The following is a 17,720-nucleotide window of genomic DNA, read 5'->3' as shown; positions in this document are numbered from 1 at the left end:
CACTGAATGCGACTAGTACAGTGCACGATAACCAAAGGAAAAAAAGAATAGAACGCAAGCACGTCACAACGCAACGAAAACACCGCGCGATAACAAATGATTGGCCCTCTAATCTTTAAGCAGGTGCCTGTAGCACGCTGGAAGCATCACATCTGTTTTGATGTTCATTGTGTTGCCTCGTTGGTGAATATTCCATGACTCAAGAAATAGCCTTTTCCTGTAGGCTCCCGTGGGCCACAACAGATGCCGCATTGAAATCAATACGGTGGCCTTGTGATACCGCGTGATTGGACAGGGCCGACTTCTTCGCGTCGCTGTTGGCAACATCCCGTTGATGTTCTTTTCGGCGGGTGATGAGTGACCTTCCAGTCTCCCCGATATATATTAACGGACACTCGGCGCAGGGAATAGAATATACAACACCACGTTGTTCAAGGGTGTCGATTGGATCTTTCGGGTGACTCAGTAGCTTGCGGAGAGTATTGGCAGGTTGAACGCCAACCGCTACGCCGAAGTCACGCAACATACGCCGTAGAATATCCGTCAATTTCGGTATGTACGGAAGTGTCACAAAACCCTCTGTTTTTGGATGGGTCACCTGTTTGGGACACGTTGCCCGTCCATCACGGAGAATCCAGTTGGGGTAGCCGTTATACTTCAAGGCTTTGCGAACCTTAGCCAGTTCTGCCTCGTAGTCGTCGCTATGAGTGCACAATAGTCGTGCCTGATCTTTTAGGGAACGAACCACCCCTCTTTTCTGGTATGTGGGGTGATGAGATCGAAAATTAAGATACCTGCCGGAACTCGTTGGCTTGTGGTACACTCTCGAGTACAAGACACCGTCATCGGTTCGCTTGTGGCGTAATATACAAGCATTGCTTGTAAGATGAGACTAATTATACAGTTTAACAGTCGCATGACCAGTTTTTGAATGGGATTGTACAAGGACCATATCTTGGCGCACCATTTTTTTTGACTATACCGTGGGAAAAACGATAATGTTTTGAAAAAGATAAACATTGACGCAATTTTCGTTATGTTTGGGCTTTTGAAAGATTGCGTGGACCTTAATAAGCAGAAAGACACGTTTAACGCTTTAAATTTGTGTTCGTAAAAAATTCGGTTTCGGCCGAATCGCAACAAATTATTCGGCCCAAACCGAATCTTTGCAAAAATGATCGATTCGGCCGAATAAATTCGGCAAACCGAACATTCGGTACATCTCTAGTTTCAACCATGTTTTCTATTTACACAGCAACTTGCATGTAACGCATTTAAGTTTAGTTTATTTTAAATCAGGAATTCCCAAAGTAAAGCCCGCGAAGGTATTTGTTATAAATATATATCTTGGAAAACCACGAGTTAACCGTTGAAAGTTGATTTGCCACGAAATTGTTCCCACAACAACATGTGGTCTTAAGTTTACCTAGTTTTACACTTCACAGGACGTATAAAAATGATCCAAAAACAGTTTGTTACATCACAGACAAGACATAAAGTATCAATGCTTTTGTTACTGTGCGTATACAGGTGCCTTTCTTTGTTAATTGTGATGACATAAATGAGAAGTTAGCAATTTATGCCACATAACTTTATTGTTCGGCAGTAGCGCTATCTCTTAATAATATTGTAGCTCCTGCTGGTCCCACAAAAGCGCTTAGTAGACCACAATTGCGGGACGGCGCTGCGTTTGTGCTTGTAAGCGATGTGGCCGTCTAATGTCATTTTCATGTTATGCGGCTCACCCTAAAAAAATTGGCTAACCCTTTGTAAACGATGTCAATTTGTGTCGATGTTGCTGACCGAGTTTTAGCAAACACTTCTTGCATGTTTTTATCCAATGGCTCATTGCATATAACCAGGGTTGCCATCGACATGGAACTCAAAACAAGGACACACGAACAATTGGACTTTCATGTCAAACGAAACAACCGTTTTTGAACAAATCTTTGCATTTATACGAGCTTCGACAAATCACATGTCATATTTCCTTTTGCCAGGAACAATCTGCTCCAACTCCTTGTTCGTAGAAAACACGTAGTGCATCTCACGAGAGCCTAGGTTTAGGTTTACTTTTAGCAGGGATTTGACTTGTAATTGTTAAAAATAAGACAAAATAAGGACTCAAGTCAAAAACAAGGACAGTTCTTAGAAATAAGGACAAAAACTTTGCTAAGACATTGCCCTTCAAAATAAGGACAAATCTTAGAAATAAGGACGGTATGGCAACCCTGCATATAACCATAGTGATATAACACTTCAAGTATACGTTTGTGACGTAACAATATGCGTTGTTTGATTTTTCAGAAAGGTTTGTCTGTTCAAACTAGGCAGTTGTTGACTGTGAAGTATTACAGAGTTACGACAAAACTGTGTGTGCATAAATTAACGCAAAACTTATTTATGACGTAGTCAGCGACGCAGATACCCGGGGAGGCGGCGCCTCCCCGCCTCCCCCTAAGTGGGCGCCAGTGTCCTCACATAACATGTATTGTGGGAAGTATCAGCCGAAACTGAGGCAGTAAACTGGCCGAACGGTCTGGCGCGCCTGACCCATATACAGACATAAAAAACCCTGATCGGGATTCGTCCCCGGGAGGGTCCTGGGTTCGAACCCCGTGAAAAAAAAAAAAGTATCTGAAACTGAAATAAATGAAAAAAGTGCCACTTTGGATGCAAAATTTCGCACAAAACTTTTTGTGCTGTACAGGTGAATAGACTCAAGAAGATTTAACAATTTTGAAAAATGTTAGTTGTATTTGTTTATATTGCTTGCGGTTGTGTTGCATATGACAGTACACATATTCAACATAGTCCTTAATTGATGAAATAAATATTTTTAGCACGAAAAAGTGTCAAATATCTTTAAAAAAAATCAAAAACAGAGGGAAAGATTGTACAACACCTTTAAAGGTAGCCTACTGCCAAAAGCGTCAAAATGCAGTAAATAAACGATGACGTCACTATTACGTCATGACTTTTCTGACCTTGGAGGAACATAGTCAAACTATTTGTTCCAATTTTAGATGAATATACATCACAACCTTTGTATCTTTCGGGACTTAAGTAGGCTACATGCATTTAGCCTACTATACATGTATATCTACTGGAAAATTTACCCGCTAAAACCTGATTTAAACTCTATTTCATGTTCATCAGTTCCATTTAAACATTATAAGTTGAGCGTAGTTATATTTTTATTCAAAATTTTGCAGAAATTGCAAAATCAAACACCGCAAAAGTATCCAAATTAATCATTTTATAAATCGGCCCCATAAGGCGCAATGCAAAATTCGCGCTAATTTCGCCCCATTTTCATCCCCATGATCCGAAACACTGCAATCCAGTTCGTGCGACAACTTGTGTTTTCTATGGATTTTGGCCGCAGCACCCTGTCGCCTATTTCGCCGGGCATGTAGCTTTTCCAAGTGCGCATGCGCACAACTGCAAACGTCACGAAACTGGAGCTGCAGTTCGAACATAGATAACTTATTAATTTCATAATGTATTTTTTTCGATGAAAAAAATGCCGAACAAGGCGGAAATTATACCTATTATATTTTGCTAAAGAAAAAAAAATTAGTATAATGAAAGTTGTTAGATTTTTCTAGCCTACGCCTTGCCATATGGTGGTGAATGCTTGGTGACCGGCTGATTCGGTATAGCGCCTTCAATGGCCCTGGCGTACTGTGATTTATAATGAAAGTTATCTGTAATATTGTGGTCGGCCCTTTCCAATCACGCGGTATTACAACAAGGCCACCATATTGATTTCAATGCGGCGTCTGTTGTGGCCCGGGAGCCTGACTACAGGAAAGGACTATTTCTTGAGTCATGGAATATTCACCAACGGGGCAAGACGTGATGCTTTCGGCGTGCTACAGGCACCTGCTCAAAGATTACAGACCCAATCATTCGTTATGCCGCAGTGTTTTTTTCGTTGCGTTGTGACGTGCTTGCGTTTCATTCTTTTTTCCTTTGTTCATCACAGAGTTGCAAGCGGGCCCGAAATCTGAGCCCGAACCCGGCCCGAACCCGGCCCGAACCCGGCCCGTACCCGAAAGTATAAGCCCGGCCCGAACCCGAAACGTTTTTGAGAAGCCCGTTTAGGCCCGAAACTTTGATTGACAGGCCTAACCACGAAAGCCTTGCAACAAAGTATAAGTAAGAAAACAAGAGAAAAGACAACAAACACAATGAACAATAGTAGACAATGGGGCAAACAATACGTTTTAGAGCAGGGTGGGCGTTAGGTGCAAGCCAGAGAATTGTTACTAAAACTGGCGGAAACGGAACGTAAAGTCAGGCCCGTTTTGAGCCCGTTTTCTGACAAATACCTAAGCCCGAACCCGGCCCGGTTCGACTTGAAACTCTGGTTCATCATGCACTGTACCAGTCGCATTGGCGACCTGTATAGCAGTGGTTCTCAACCTTTTACGTTGGCGGACCAGTAAACTTTCTAAACAAATTTTGCGGACCGGTGGACTTTCAAAATCAACCCAAAATGCAATTACGACAAAAATATGCAATTCAAAAGAAGTATGAAATTTTCAATATTGAGAAGTTTGCTGCTGTCTGTTTGATATCATATGTGTTAAACGCGGTTCTTTGAGATTTAAAAAAATTAAATTGAGATGTAAAATTGTAACATATTTGGCGGACCGACAGGAAAGTGGACGGGGACCGGCACCTTTCCTCGGTTCGGGTTCACTTCGTTTTGTTTTTAAGGGTTCGGGTTCGGTTCAGATTTTTAAAAATGTGTATTTTCGGGTTCGGGTTTTGTTCCGGTTTGTGCAATTATCCGGTCCGAACCGGTTTGCGGCTTTTAAACCGGTTCAAATTTTCATTCGTTTAATTTAATTCTACTCATCATGTACTTGGCCTTACCAAACTCCAAAATAATTTTGACCGTGCACTGTTATTTTTGACACGCCCTATAAGTGTCATCCCGCGTATTCTTCAGTGCGCTGTTTTTTTTTTAAAAAACACAAATTATAAAACAGACTGCATTTTTTACTGGTTCAGTTCCGGTTCGGGTCCAACGCCAAACAAAAATAGGGTTTAACTCCGGTTCGGATTTTTAGAAATTCGTAATTAGCGGTTCGGGTTCGGTTCGGGTTTAATGAAATTAACCGCTCAAACCGGTTCGCGGGTTCGGGTTCAGTTCCGGTTCGACTCCCTGATTAGGACGTCGAAACGTCGAACTAAAATTACATTTGCCAGAAGAGCTCTACAAACTTATTATGCCTGGCAGCAATAGCTTATATGTTGTTCTGGATATTCGACTTCTGTTTGACCAGTTTTTAGTTACTACATACCACTGCTCGTTCTCGGAAAATTTAACGTTGTGCGGTTACCAGCATCGAAAATGGACGGGTAATCCCCGTTTCTTATCCAGGCAAGTTTCAGGTTTAGGGCAAAGCCCGATTAACCGCGTGCCTTCGTTTACTACAGCCTAGGTACGCTTGGTAACCTTTTTTCGTGCAACGTAACTTAAATATGCTGCAGGTAACTCTTATTGGTGAGATTAAACTCATAATAGGTGCGATGTAACTCTAAAATACGGCAACTGTCCTGTGTTTATGCGACGAATCGTAAATACTGCAGTTAACGTTACACACGCAAATAGTGCGCTGAAAAAGTGTTACGATAGTCCCAACACGCACCCAAAACTAAACCCTTAATCCTAACTCTAATCATAACCTCAACCCAAACCCTAACCAAACCTTTAAAGCACTAAAGCAGTACCTACAGACAGCATTATTACGCTACGTCGCACTAACTACGAGTTTACTCGCTTCAAAAAAGGTTACCTGCACAATTTACAGCAGGGGTGGGCACTGGGCAACCTGCATCCCTGGAGTAAAGGTCGTGTGGCCATTCAGAGACGCTTGAATTTCAAAAGTAATGCTAAACAAGTCCAATTATTGCATATTTTTAGCTGATTAATGCGCCTGATGCTAGTTTTCTGCAAACTGGCAAAGTGTGGCTAGAATCAAATACGAATTATACTTGTAGTTAAGCAGATTTGGTAAGCAACAAAGCAAAATCACTTTGTGTTATACACAGGTGCGGCCCGCGAACCAATTTTGACATTTGTAATTGGCCCCACAGTAACAAAGGTTGCCCACCCCTGATTTACAGGCTGTGCACCTAGCGAAGTACCTAGCTCACCAAGTGAAGTGCCTAGCGGACCAAGTGAACTTAACGCACCAAGTGAACCTGCAGTATTCGAAGGCACCGCGATTAACCCACTGCTTATAGTCCTTTGGCCCGGTTTAGTCCGCAAAGTGCCTGCTTAGTCCATGCTTTAGAACAGATTTAGACGTTACCTTACAAAATGGACTTGGTTTCAGGTGGTGAACATCTGATTGCTGTTTTCTTGCACTGCACTGCACTGACTTTAGATTTTTGGTGGTAAAAAGTGATTGCAAAGGAAATACTCATGACCTAATTATGAATTGTAACAGTAAGATTTTTGATCTGTTTAAATTAAAGTTTAAATGATCTATTAAATGAAATTCAATTTGTGTCTATTGACAATGGTTTTTAAAGCAGTGTAAAAATTCCATGTTACTCTGTTATTAATTGAAATTCAATGAAACATGGAATCTAATGGTCACAGTAAACTGTTTTTTTTTCATCCAAGTACAATACAATACTAGGTACATTACACTGAAAGTAATTATACCTATCGTATGTTCTCTGCGCATTGACGATTTTATTTAGAATCTATTCATGCAGATGCTCAGGTTTTATAGTTGTCGCACATCGCCTATAGAATAGAAGCTCAGGTGAAAGTTAAGATTACATGTGTAAAGTATTACAATTGTTAATTGCTTATGCACCATTTATTCCATTTTGAAACTTTTGATTCAAATTCAAACTAAACCTTAAAGGCCAATCATTTTGTTTCAGGTGATTTGGTTGTAGAGTGTTTGCACTGAAATAAATCATGTTGCAAATTCCATCGAGGATACCTATTTTGTTCACTGATGACATAATTGTGATGCCAGGTTCTTCAAGTGTAATTAAAGGTAAAGTTATTAAACAAAAATTCATATTTGTGCAACAAACTTTTTTGTAACTTATTAAGTTTTTCGTTGTGTAAGAGCTCCTCTAAAAATATTCAATCTACGCAATCTATACATAAAAAACTACTAATACAACTTATGAAAACGTTGACTGTTAGTGCTATTAGTGTCAGGGTCGGGGTTTGTTAACTAGTTATGGGTTCCCTTCCCTGAAGGGGACACATATTGATTTTACTCAAAATGTTTTGTTTGTTTTTCTTTTTTTTTTTCTTTTTTTTTCTTCCCAAAGTTTGTCCAACTCGTTTTTCCATCAAATGTTTGATGGATTTGGCTGAAATTTACACAGACGCATATTGTTACGTCACAAACATATACTTGAAGTGTTATATGCAGGGTTGCCATACCGTCCTTATTTCTAAGATTTGTCCTTATTTTTAACAATTACAAGTCACAAGTCAAATCCCTGCTAAAAGTATACTTAGATCTGGGCTGTTGTGAGCTGCACTAAGTGTTTTCTACGAACAAGGAGTTGCTCCTGACAAAAAGAAATATGACATGTGATATGTCAAGGCTCGTATAAATGCAAAGATTCAAAAACGTTTGTTTTGACATGAAAGTCCAATTGTTCGTGTGTCCTTATTTCGAGTTCCATGTCGATGGCAACCCTGGTTATATGCAATGAACCATTGGATAAAAACATGCAAGAAGTCTTTGCTAAAACTGGGTCAGCAACATCGACACAAATTGACATCGTTTACAAAGGGGGTAGCCAATTTTTTTTTTTCAGGGTGAGCCGCATAACATGAAAATGACATTAGACGGCCACATCGCTTACAAGCACAAACGCAGCGCCGTTCCGCAATTGTGGTCTACAAAGCGCTTTTGTGGGACCAGCAGGAGCTATACAATATTATTAAGAGATAGCGCTACTGTCGAACTATAAAATTATGTGGCATAAATTACTAACTTCTCATTTATGTCATCACAATTAACAAAGAAAGGCACCTGTATACGCACAGTAACAAAAGCATTGATACTTTATGTCTTGTCTGTGATGTAACAAACTGCTTTTGGATCATTTTTATACGTCCTGTGAAGTGTAAAACTAGGTAAACTTAAGACCACATGTTGTTGTGGGAACTTTTTGGTGGCAAATTAACTTTCAATGGTTAACTCGTTATTTTCCAAGATATATATTTATAACAAATACCTTCGCGGGCTTTACTTTGGGAATTCCTGATTTAAAATAAAATAAACTTAAATGCGTTACATGCAAGTTGCTGTGTAAATAGAAAACATGGTTGAAACCAACCAAACGACCTAGAAACGTAAGAAACGATTATTATAATGGCTTTTTAGACGCATGTGCGCCTTGTTGCGGAAAATAAAACATGATTTGTAATAATTGTTGCGGGGAAAGAAAAAATGTATTACTGTATAGTTGGGTCGGCATCAGCTGCTAATGTATACCAGTACAGAAACACTGCAAAGGGTGTAACTTGCGACGTTAAGTGACGTCCAGGCTGAATATTTCCGTCTTTACCGAGTTATAAAATTCTGCCTCCCCGCCGATTTTAGCAAGTGGGCGCCTATGGGTAGATATATTCATGTAGATGTGCATCCCACTTTGTTTTTGTTGATAACTCCAGTATTTACCCCATTAGCCCCCTAAAATGGGTATTTTCCCCCCAAAGTTTGTCCGACTCGTTTTTCCTTTAAATGTTTGATGGATTTGGCTGAAATTTACACAGATGGTAGATATAGTGATGTAGATGTACATCCCACTTTGTTGTTGTTGATAACCCTAGTATTTACCCCGCTAGCCCCCTAAAATGGGTGTTTTTACCCAAAGTTTGTCCGACTTGTTTTTCTATCAAATGTTTGATGGATTGGGCTGAAATTTACACAGATGGTAGATATATTCATGTAGATGTGCATCCCACTTTGTTTTTGTTGATAACCCCAGTATTTACCTCGCTAGCCCCCTGAAATAGGTGAGTTTTTAAACAGTGTCAGAATTGGCTGAAATTTGGATTTCTTGTATAGTATGCCATTTATAGGTGTCGATTGTTGTGTTCAACCCTGTAGGCCTAACATTTACCCCACAAGCCCCTAAAGCAGGGGTGGGGAACCTGCGGCCCGCTTGCCTTTTTAAAGTGGCCGCGTCAACATTTTGTTGAAGTACAGCATAAAACTTAACATAAAAAAAAAACAATAAAATGTTTATGTACAAATATTTACTTGAAATGACTTCGACACTTCCACGTTTGACGCCAAACGTACAAAAATTGCCACATATTCAACCACTTGCTGTATTTGTGACTTAACAGTCACTCGATTCTATTTGTGACGTAACAATCACTCGATTCTATTTGTGACGTAACAGTCACTCGACCTCTCCTTGCAGTATTTGCCATGTGGTGTTAGTTTTAAATTGATTTTAGAGCGATAAAATGTATTCGGTATAACGAAGCTAGGGTATTCCAGAAGAATGGAAAAATGTTAGTCGAATTAAGTGATAAACCTGAATTCCATGTTTGTTGCAAATAAGTAACAGCAAAGAAAAAAATCTGGAGCGATGAAATAAAAAAAAATCCGGAGCGATGAAATATAAAACACTTGTGTGCTTGGGGCATTTTTACACGGAATTTGAAAATAAAAAAATATTTGGCCCGCCCAAAAATGTTGTGCAATTCATGCGGCCCGCAGTACTAAGTAGGTTCCCCACCCCTGCCCTAAAGTGTAAAACATATTTGTATGTTACTGGGCACCACAAACGAAAGATTTCTTTGGATCAATAGTGTTACAAGGGCAAGCAGTTGTATGTTGCTCGTTGGTGGGTTGCTTGGTTGACATTTTTGCGCCATGGCAGTTAGGGGCTTGTTAACAGCCCTATGACGTCAGAAACATTAACGGTTGTTGCTCAAAATGCCTCTAGTGGTCGAAATTTTAAACATTGGCGGATTGGGCTGAAATTTTGCAGTACTATTGATTGAGTCATTGTGGTTTTTATATTTTTTAGTTTGTGTGTCGAACCCAATTAGTTACCCGACTAGCCCCCTAAAATGGGTCATTTTTTTAAAAGCTAAAAAACTAAAAAAGAGAAGCTAAAAATTCATTTCTCGGGAGTCTCAAAATTTTTATTTAGGCTGATTTTCTAACAAAAGCAAACAAAAAAATCAATTGTATGCATTTTCGCTTCCCAGAAGCGATCGCGAGTTGTAATTCGCTGGCAAACCAGCAAAAAACAAAGCGACAGTATAGAAAGTAATGTGCCCAGTGCGCTCTAGGGAGCGAAAAATCACTGTTTCGGGAGCAAAAGAAGAAAGTAATGTGCCCAGTGCGCTCTAGGGGTGAGTTGAAACGAAAAATACAAGTAATAAGAGGTGTCGCATTTACTTTTTGTTTGGGATACTTGACGTAAGAGAATCGAGACTCGATTTGTTTAGATTTCTCGAGAAGGAACTCTAATGTTAACTCTTCTAAGAATATTAGCCTAAAAAGGATATCTAAGATGAAATTATAACGTTATTGTTATTACAAACCTTCATCCTGTCCCTAATCACCCTCAACATTTTCCCAAGTTAAATTTTGGTTGAGTTAAATTTTGGTTGATTCAAAATGCCATTAAAAGAACTTGTTGTCTGATAAAAATTTATACCAAATTATTTTCCTGTGTTGTTTTTGTTTCCTTGCAACAGTTGGAACTCGCATAAATATTTGTTTTAAATTATTAGTTGATAGGTCAAGAGACTTAAATTTGGTGAAATATGTGATTGCTCATACTACATCTTTAAGAAGTTGTATCATTGGAACAATTCCCAGAACTTTGCCAATGGAAAGTAAGTAATACTAGTAACAACTTGGTTTTTCTTAATACAAGTCTGGATTGAAATTGGGAGTTTATATTAACGCAAAAGCAGTCTTGGTTACAAACTGAGTTTTTACCATTTATTTTAGAGCCAAAGCACCCAATTGGAACTGCTGTGATAATCATGCAAATATCAGGGATGGATGAACCTCCATCAAAGTATATGTTACTTGTTCATGGGTTGTGCCGCATTTCAGTGGAAAGAATAACTCAAAACACCCCGTATGTTGTAGCACAGGTCTGCTGTTATGCTATACCATGCTTTGTTTACTTATTCAATGATTAACTGCATGTTGTTTGGATGCTTAAAACCCTAATTAATTACCAGGCAAATTTACATTTTGAATAGTTTGGCAACTACCCCAACAACAGGATTTTACAAATACAAACTGTTCAAAATTTGTTTTTTCCACTGAAACAAAAATGCAAACACACTCTGTAAATGACGTCGGGAGCACTGGCGCCCACTTGCGGGTAGGCGCCGCCTCCCCAGGTATCTGCGTCGCTTACTATGTCATAAACAAGTTTTGCGTAACTTACAAAATGATGCCAATACAGTTTTGTTCTAACTGAAACTACCAGACTTGGACAACTAGATTTTTTTTCGGTTTTCCAAATTAGATTAAAATTAAAATTAGGGCATCTCCTTTTTTACAAATTAGATTAGAATTAGAATTACCATTTTCTCAAAATCTAGTAATTAAACTAGAATTCAAACTAGAATTAGATTTAAGCCAACCAACTTTAGTTTGTTTCAAATTTGAAATTATAGATTTGCATGTTTATAACAATACGATTCGGTGCATCTAAAACGTGATCGAACGGAGCTGAGTGTCAAATTCCACTGACAAACGTGTTTCAGTGATGTAGTTTGGTCTTGTTAATTGCATGGTTTTGTGCGCTTTGGTTACAAAATGCATGCTCAGATCACATGCCAAAAGTGCCGTTGGACAAACTAGCGATTTTGGGAACATTTTAAATTAGATTAGCATTAGAATTAGAGCTTACTCGATAACTCTAAATTAAATTAGAATTAGAATTACCGACATTTTGCTCTAATTTGCCCAACTAGAATTATCTAGTTGTCCAAGTCTGGAAACTACTGCTCGGTCAACGACTGTTTAGTACTTTAGAAGAGAAAGGCCTTTCTGAAAAAAACGCATTTTGTTACGTCACAAACGTGCATACTTCAAGCGTTATATGTAATGGGCCATTTGGTAAAACCATGCAAGTAGTGTTTGCTAAAACTTAGTCAGCAACATCGACATAAATTCAACATGACACCGTTTAAAGCAGGGGTGAACAAGTTTATTTCACGGCGAGCTGTATAATAAGAAAATGATATTCGAAGGCCAGATAGCTTGCAAGCCCTAACCGGCGCCATTCGATAACTATGGTCTACAAAGCGCCTTTACAAGACCTTTAGAAACTACAGTATTATCTAGAGTCAGATAGCGCTACTGTCGAAAAATGAAATTATTTGGCATAAATTATCTCCTCGACTGGCATTACTCAATTATTTTATCACAATTAACAAATAAAGGCAATTGTTTGCGCACAATAACGAAAGCATTGTTGCCTATAGTCTTATCTGTGATGTAACAAACTGCCTTTAGATCATTGTTATGCGTCCTGTGAAGTGTAAAACTAGGTAAGCTTAATCCCACCTGTTGTTGTGGGAATACTTTCGCATGTTCAACGGTTAACTCGTTTTTTTTTCCAAGACATATATTAATAAAAAATATCTTCGCAAGCCCTACTTTGGTGACTCCTGATTTATGATAAAAAACTAAATTTAAAAGCTAAAAATGTGTTACATACAACTCACTGATCTTATAGACAACACGTTTCAAACGTACCAAACGACCTAGAAACGTAACGATTTATGTAAACGATTCCCATAATGGCTTATTTACACGCGTTTTCGCGTTGTTGCATAAAAATAAAGCATACTATAGTTCAGCTGGAATCAGCTGCTTATGTATGTTAAAACAAACATGCGGCAAAGAGTGTAATTTGGGACATTAGGTGACAGCCGGGCTGGAAATACTTCTGTCTTTACCAAGTTATAAAATTCTGCCTCCCCGCTGATTTTGGCAAATGGGCGCCTATGGTAGGGAGTAAAACATATCATTTATTGTATTTTCATCCATTTAAATCACTACTATTTTGTGAGCTACTGAGTCTATTTTGTACATTATTGCTGTACATGCGAGCTGATAAGAATTTTTGCCTGTCAGCAAACTGTTGTTTTGAGCTGGGTTGCAGACTCAGTCGTAGTAAGTCTAAAATTTGAAATGGAGTCTGAGACTGGCTCCTAAGCACCCTTTTACTTCAGTTAGATTGAGCATATAACTCTATTTTAGGGGTCTTTTTTTTTGCTCACAGATTATTTTTAGCAATTCATAAATTTGTCGTTGTAAAAGTACTGAGTTGGACTTATATATTTCTTTAAACTCTGCAACCCTGGCTTGCCACTTCTTTTTGACCAGTGCTTTACACACAATGAAATATTCTTGTGTTAAACCCTAAATACCAAAAAATACTGTAACATAAAAATGTTTTGGTCATACTGAAATGAACGAAAATAACAGCACTGAAACAAAATAATGAAAAAAAATATTGCGCAGAATGATGAATGTTATTTTGTTTCATTTCATTCTTGTGTGAAACACTGTTTTAACAACAGAGTGATGGTCGTCTCATCATCCACAGTGGTTCTTAAACTTGCGTGCCAAGTTGCCACACATTAGCATCTATTTTTCCCCAGGACTCTTTATAGGTTAAAAGCACATAAGGTTGTTTAAACCAAAACAGGGTTGCCATAAATGCCTTCTTTAAGTATTTAAATACCAGAGCATGTTTGCAGTTAAAAAAAAACTAGTATTTTGCAGCACACCTAAAATTTTGTTTGCACACAGTACAAAAATCACTAATCTACAAGAACTTCAAAAATATGCTTCAGACAATTACTAATGTGCATGACACTGTGTCATGTTATTGTAAGCAGGTCACAATACTGTATATAATTTGAACAATGCTTCATATTGAAAACAAAATTTAGATTTGTTGTTTGTAGTTAGCTGTTTACTTTGTTAAACTTTGAATCCTTAGAATTACCCTATTGGCTCTAAAAAGGAATAAATTTAGCATACAAACTCCTTGTCCTAAGAGGACTATATTATGTTTTCTTGAAAACCCACATTTCATATTGAGATGTTCACAGTAGAATAACTGGGTATTCTAGAACAATTTTCAATCCAGAAATTGAATCCAAATCTTATGTCATTTTTGACTGTCCAATATAAAATGTGGACAATATTAAAAGTAAAACAAGTTTTTGATAATATAAAAATGTTTTCCAATTAAAATAGAACAAACAGTTGACCAAAGCAGAAACATTTCGCAAAAAAAATTGCACAAGAGGCATAAAAAAGTGCACAAATATCAAAAATAAATTTGAAATTGAACTTATTGTAGTTATTTTTATTGCCTACTGGGAGTTTGTCTGCTTGTAGATGACTAACATAACCTCCCCAGTCTACTAACTCTTTTAAAGAAACGCCACAAAAACCATGGTAAACTCATCTTGGCTCATTAATATTATTTTGTTGATCAACGTTTGAACCTTGGGTACTTAATTTTTTTTGCTTATCAAACTGCCTGTGATTCAGCAGTACACCAGTTTAATTTAGCTATATTTACTTGCTACATTTTTATATTTGTCTGGTTTTTGAAAATCCGCATCCCTAAAAAAGATGTTTTTGCACGAGTCATTGCTACGATTTTGTGTAAAATAAGCAGACAATAACAAAGCTTCTATTTGCTGCATAAGAGAGTTAGATATTATTATTGTTATTTTGTCAAAATTGGACTGCCTGTTGCCATTCTCATCACAAATAGTCATTAAAACGTCACAAGCAGTTGACACATGTCAATGAACAAGCATTTCTTAAGTCCAATGCACACTGTCATCAGTACAGTGTTGTTTGTACACACTGATCTAACTTGGAAGAGTCTATTGCCCTAATTTTTTTGAGTTTTAGAAAAGCAAATGTCCATGTTGGAGATGTTCCAAGTAGAACATCTGGGTATTCTAAAAGAATTGTTTCGAATCTGGAATTTCGAATCCAATTGTTATATCATTATGGGTCCCCTTCCCTGAAGAGGACACATCTTGATTTCACTCATTTTTTTTTTTTCTCTGGTAAAGTTTGTCAATGCACTTTTGGCATGAAAACTTTTGTTGGGTTTGGATGAAACTTTTACAGGTGGTAGATATGGTCATGCAGATGTGTCCTCTGCTTCGTTTGACTCGATAGCCCCAGGGGTTACCCCGCTAGCCCCAAAAATCTAAAACATTTTTGTATGTTGCTGCGCACCACAAACAAAAGATTTCTGTGGTGTAACAGTATAATTAAGGCAACAGAACATATTGGCGTTTTTGTACATGCCAGTTGGAGGGGGGTGTTAACAGCCGTGTGACGTCAGAAGCTATAATGAATGTTGCTAATAGCACCTCTAGTGGTCTGAATTTTAAACACTGGCCGATTTTGTTAAAATTTTACATCAATGTTGAATGGGGTCATTGTTGGTTCATATTTTATACTTTTGGGTGTTGAACCCCATCAGTTACCCCACTAACCCCCTAAAAAGTGCAGAATTAACTGAAATTTGGACAGCTTGTAGAATTTGTCAATTGTTGTGTTCAACCCTGTAGACCCAATATTCACCCTCTAGCCCCCTAAAATGGGTGAGTTGTTTAAACAGTTGTATAGCTTGTAGAATGTGCCATTTATAGATGTCAGTTGTTGTGTTTTACTCTATAGCCCCACCGTATACCCAGTATACCCCTAAAATGGGTAAAGTTTGTAAACCATTTCGAAATTGGATCCAATTTGGATAGTTAGCAGATTATGTCATTTTTAGGTGCCGATTGTTAAGTTTCACCCTATAGCTTGAACATTTACGCAACAAGCCCCCTAAAATGAGTGAGTTTTTTAAACAGTGTCGGAATTAAACAAAATTTGGACAGCTTGTAGAATTTGCTATTTATAGGTGTCGATTGTTGTGTTTTACTAAATTTTGCAACTATTTACCCCTTTTTTCCGATAAATAGAACACTAAATAGGACAATGTGTAAATTGAATTTGATTTGCATAGTTTAAATGGTTAATATCATGATTATTTAAGCCAAGCACTGACCACGGAGCTTTTTTCACGGTGCTAACACCAAACCGACTGATGGTTATCTCTTGAAATGCGTTGTTTTTAACTTTGCCTGTGTGGGGGACCCATGAGTTTCTGCTTGCAGAAACAACCAACGTTATAAAAGACAGTGGGTGATATAGGACCCAATATAAAATAAGTGTAGGGAATATATTAATATTTCAAAATAGATTAAAGTCTATGTGCAATGGCAATATGTGCTGAGCCACCCTTCTAGTTTAGACATTTTTCAAAACGTAAAACAAGGACAAACTTAAACAAAGAAAAACTGCTGGGAAAGAAACACTTTACATAACTGGTATGAAAAAAATGTACAAAGCCATTGGGAAAATATCACAACTGTGGAAAGTTAATTCACAACAATTTTATTTAGTGGTTTTTATTGTCTTCAGTACGAGAAATTATATTGTGAACTTGCTGATGTAATTTGATTTGTCTGGTAGTAGAAAATGGACATAGACTCCCTAGTGTACAAATATATAATGTTTCTTGTCCTGAAATAACTTTTAAAAAACAGGCACATACCTTGTTAGGCCAGAGGTTAGTACACGTCAATACACAGTGTACAACACACTTTAGAATTGTTTGTTGCAGCTGCACCACAATGTCACTGTTTAAGAAGTCTGTGTTTATATTACTATGTCGGTTTTCTGTCAAATATGCAGGGCGAATAAAAAATTTTTATGCATGCATTTCTGTCAAATATGCATGACTACCGTATATACTCGCCGATAGGTCGCGCTACCATATAGGTTGCACTATTAGTTTTGTGTTAAAGAAGTTTAATTTAGAGTTGACTCGCACTTAAGTCGCACTGAAAAGGGATTTAAAAGGCCCTTTCCCTAGCTTTTTTGCATAGATAACTTCCTATTTTTTTGTAGAGCTTAATATAATCAAAATATGTTTATTGACACCTGTGAGCGATAATAAGTGCATGTACGCAAGTGCAGACCATACAATGTTCATGAAAAACCAACTCCCTACAAACCTGTATATCATTGCCAGTACATTCAGACCCCTAACCCTGTTATGACAAAAATACACACACGATTTGTTAAAAAAAAATTTTGAAAACTTTATAATTAACTGAAAACGTCAATTAAAACATTGTAAAATATCCACCGGAAATTCAGCTCAAATGTCAAATTACTTGTGGGCACGTTTCAAAAATTTGTTCTAGACTAGTCTAGTAATATGCACATTAGCGGGTGAAAATTAAAATAAAGCTTTAATCAGATTCAAATCCTTCAAATTCCTGACTTTCATCATCACTCTCAAAGAGCTGCCTCATTTGCTCATCACTTACAAGGTCATCAACCCCATAATCATAATAGTCATTCAGTTCATCATCATTACCGGTAGTTTCATCTTGAGCTTCATCTTGAGGATCAATGGGATCAGCAGGTGCTGTAATGGGAGCCATCAAATCTTCATACAAAATGTCATCTTCTGTGCCATCCATTGCATTGGAAATACCACATTTCTTAAATGATTTTATATTGATGTCATCAGAAATGCTCTCCCAAGCCTCCTTCACCCAGTGTACTACTAAGCTTAGCCCAGGCCTCTTCATCGCCCCACTTTTC

At 37.8% G+C, this 17,720-nt stretch overlaps 2 protein-coding genes across 4 annotated transcripts in view; one reads left to right on the top strand and one right to left on the bottom strand.

The window, feature by feature from the left end:
* Positions 1-199: 199 nt before the first annotated feature.
* LOC145234279 (uncharacterized) lies at positions 200-1,877 on the bottom strand. Its single transcript, XM_080099024.1, has 2 exons — positions 1,765-1,877; positions 200-701 (listed from the first exon to the last, which is right to left on the bottom strand). The coding sequence occupies exons 1-2, from the start codon at positions 1,875-1,877 to the stop codon at positions 200-202; spliced, it is 615 nt and encodes a 204-aa protein (XP_079955150.1).
* A 5,041-nt stretch (positions 1,878-6,918) lies between these two features.
* Positions 6,919-17,720, top strand: part of LOC145232223 (lon protease homolog 2, peroxisomal-like) — a 29,142-nt gene continuing 18,340 nt past the window's right edge. For all 3 annotated transcript variants that reach the window (XM_080096769.1, XM_080096768.1, XM_080096770.1), the window contains exons 1-3: positions 6,919-7,037; positions 10,772-10,876; positions 10,995-11,143. In XM_080096769.1, the coding sequence (XP_079952895.1) occupies positions 6,956-7,037; positions 10,772-10,876; positions 10,995-11,143 (336 nt within the window). In that variant the 5' untranslated portion in view covers positions 6,919-6,955. The remainder of the gene's footprint in view (positions 7,038-10,771; positions 10,877-10,994; positions 11,144-17,720) is intronic.

The sequence above is a fragment of the Phallusia mammillata genome, chromosome 6, assembly GCF_965637545.1.
Source record: "Phallusia mammillata chromosome 6, kaPhaMamm4.hap1.1, whole genome shotgun sequence".
In the NCBI taxonomy this organism is placed as follows: domain Eukaryota; kingdom Metazoa; phylum Chordata; class Ascidiacea; order Phlebobranchia; family Ascidiidae; genus Phallusia; species Phallusia mammillata.
Note: the sequence above shows the minus strand (reverse complement) of the source record. Positions and strands in the feature narration are given on the sequence as shown.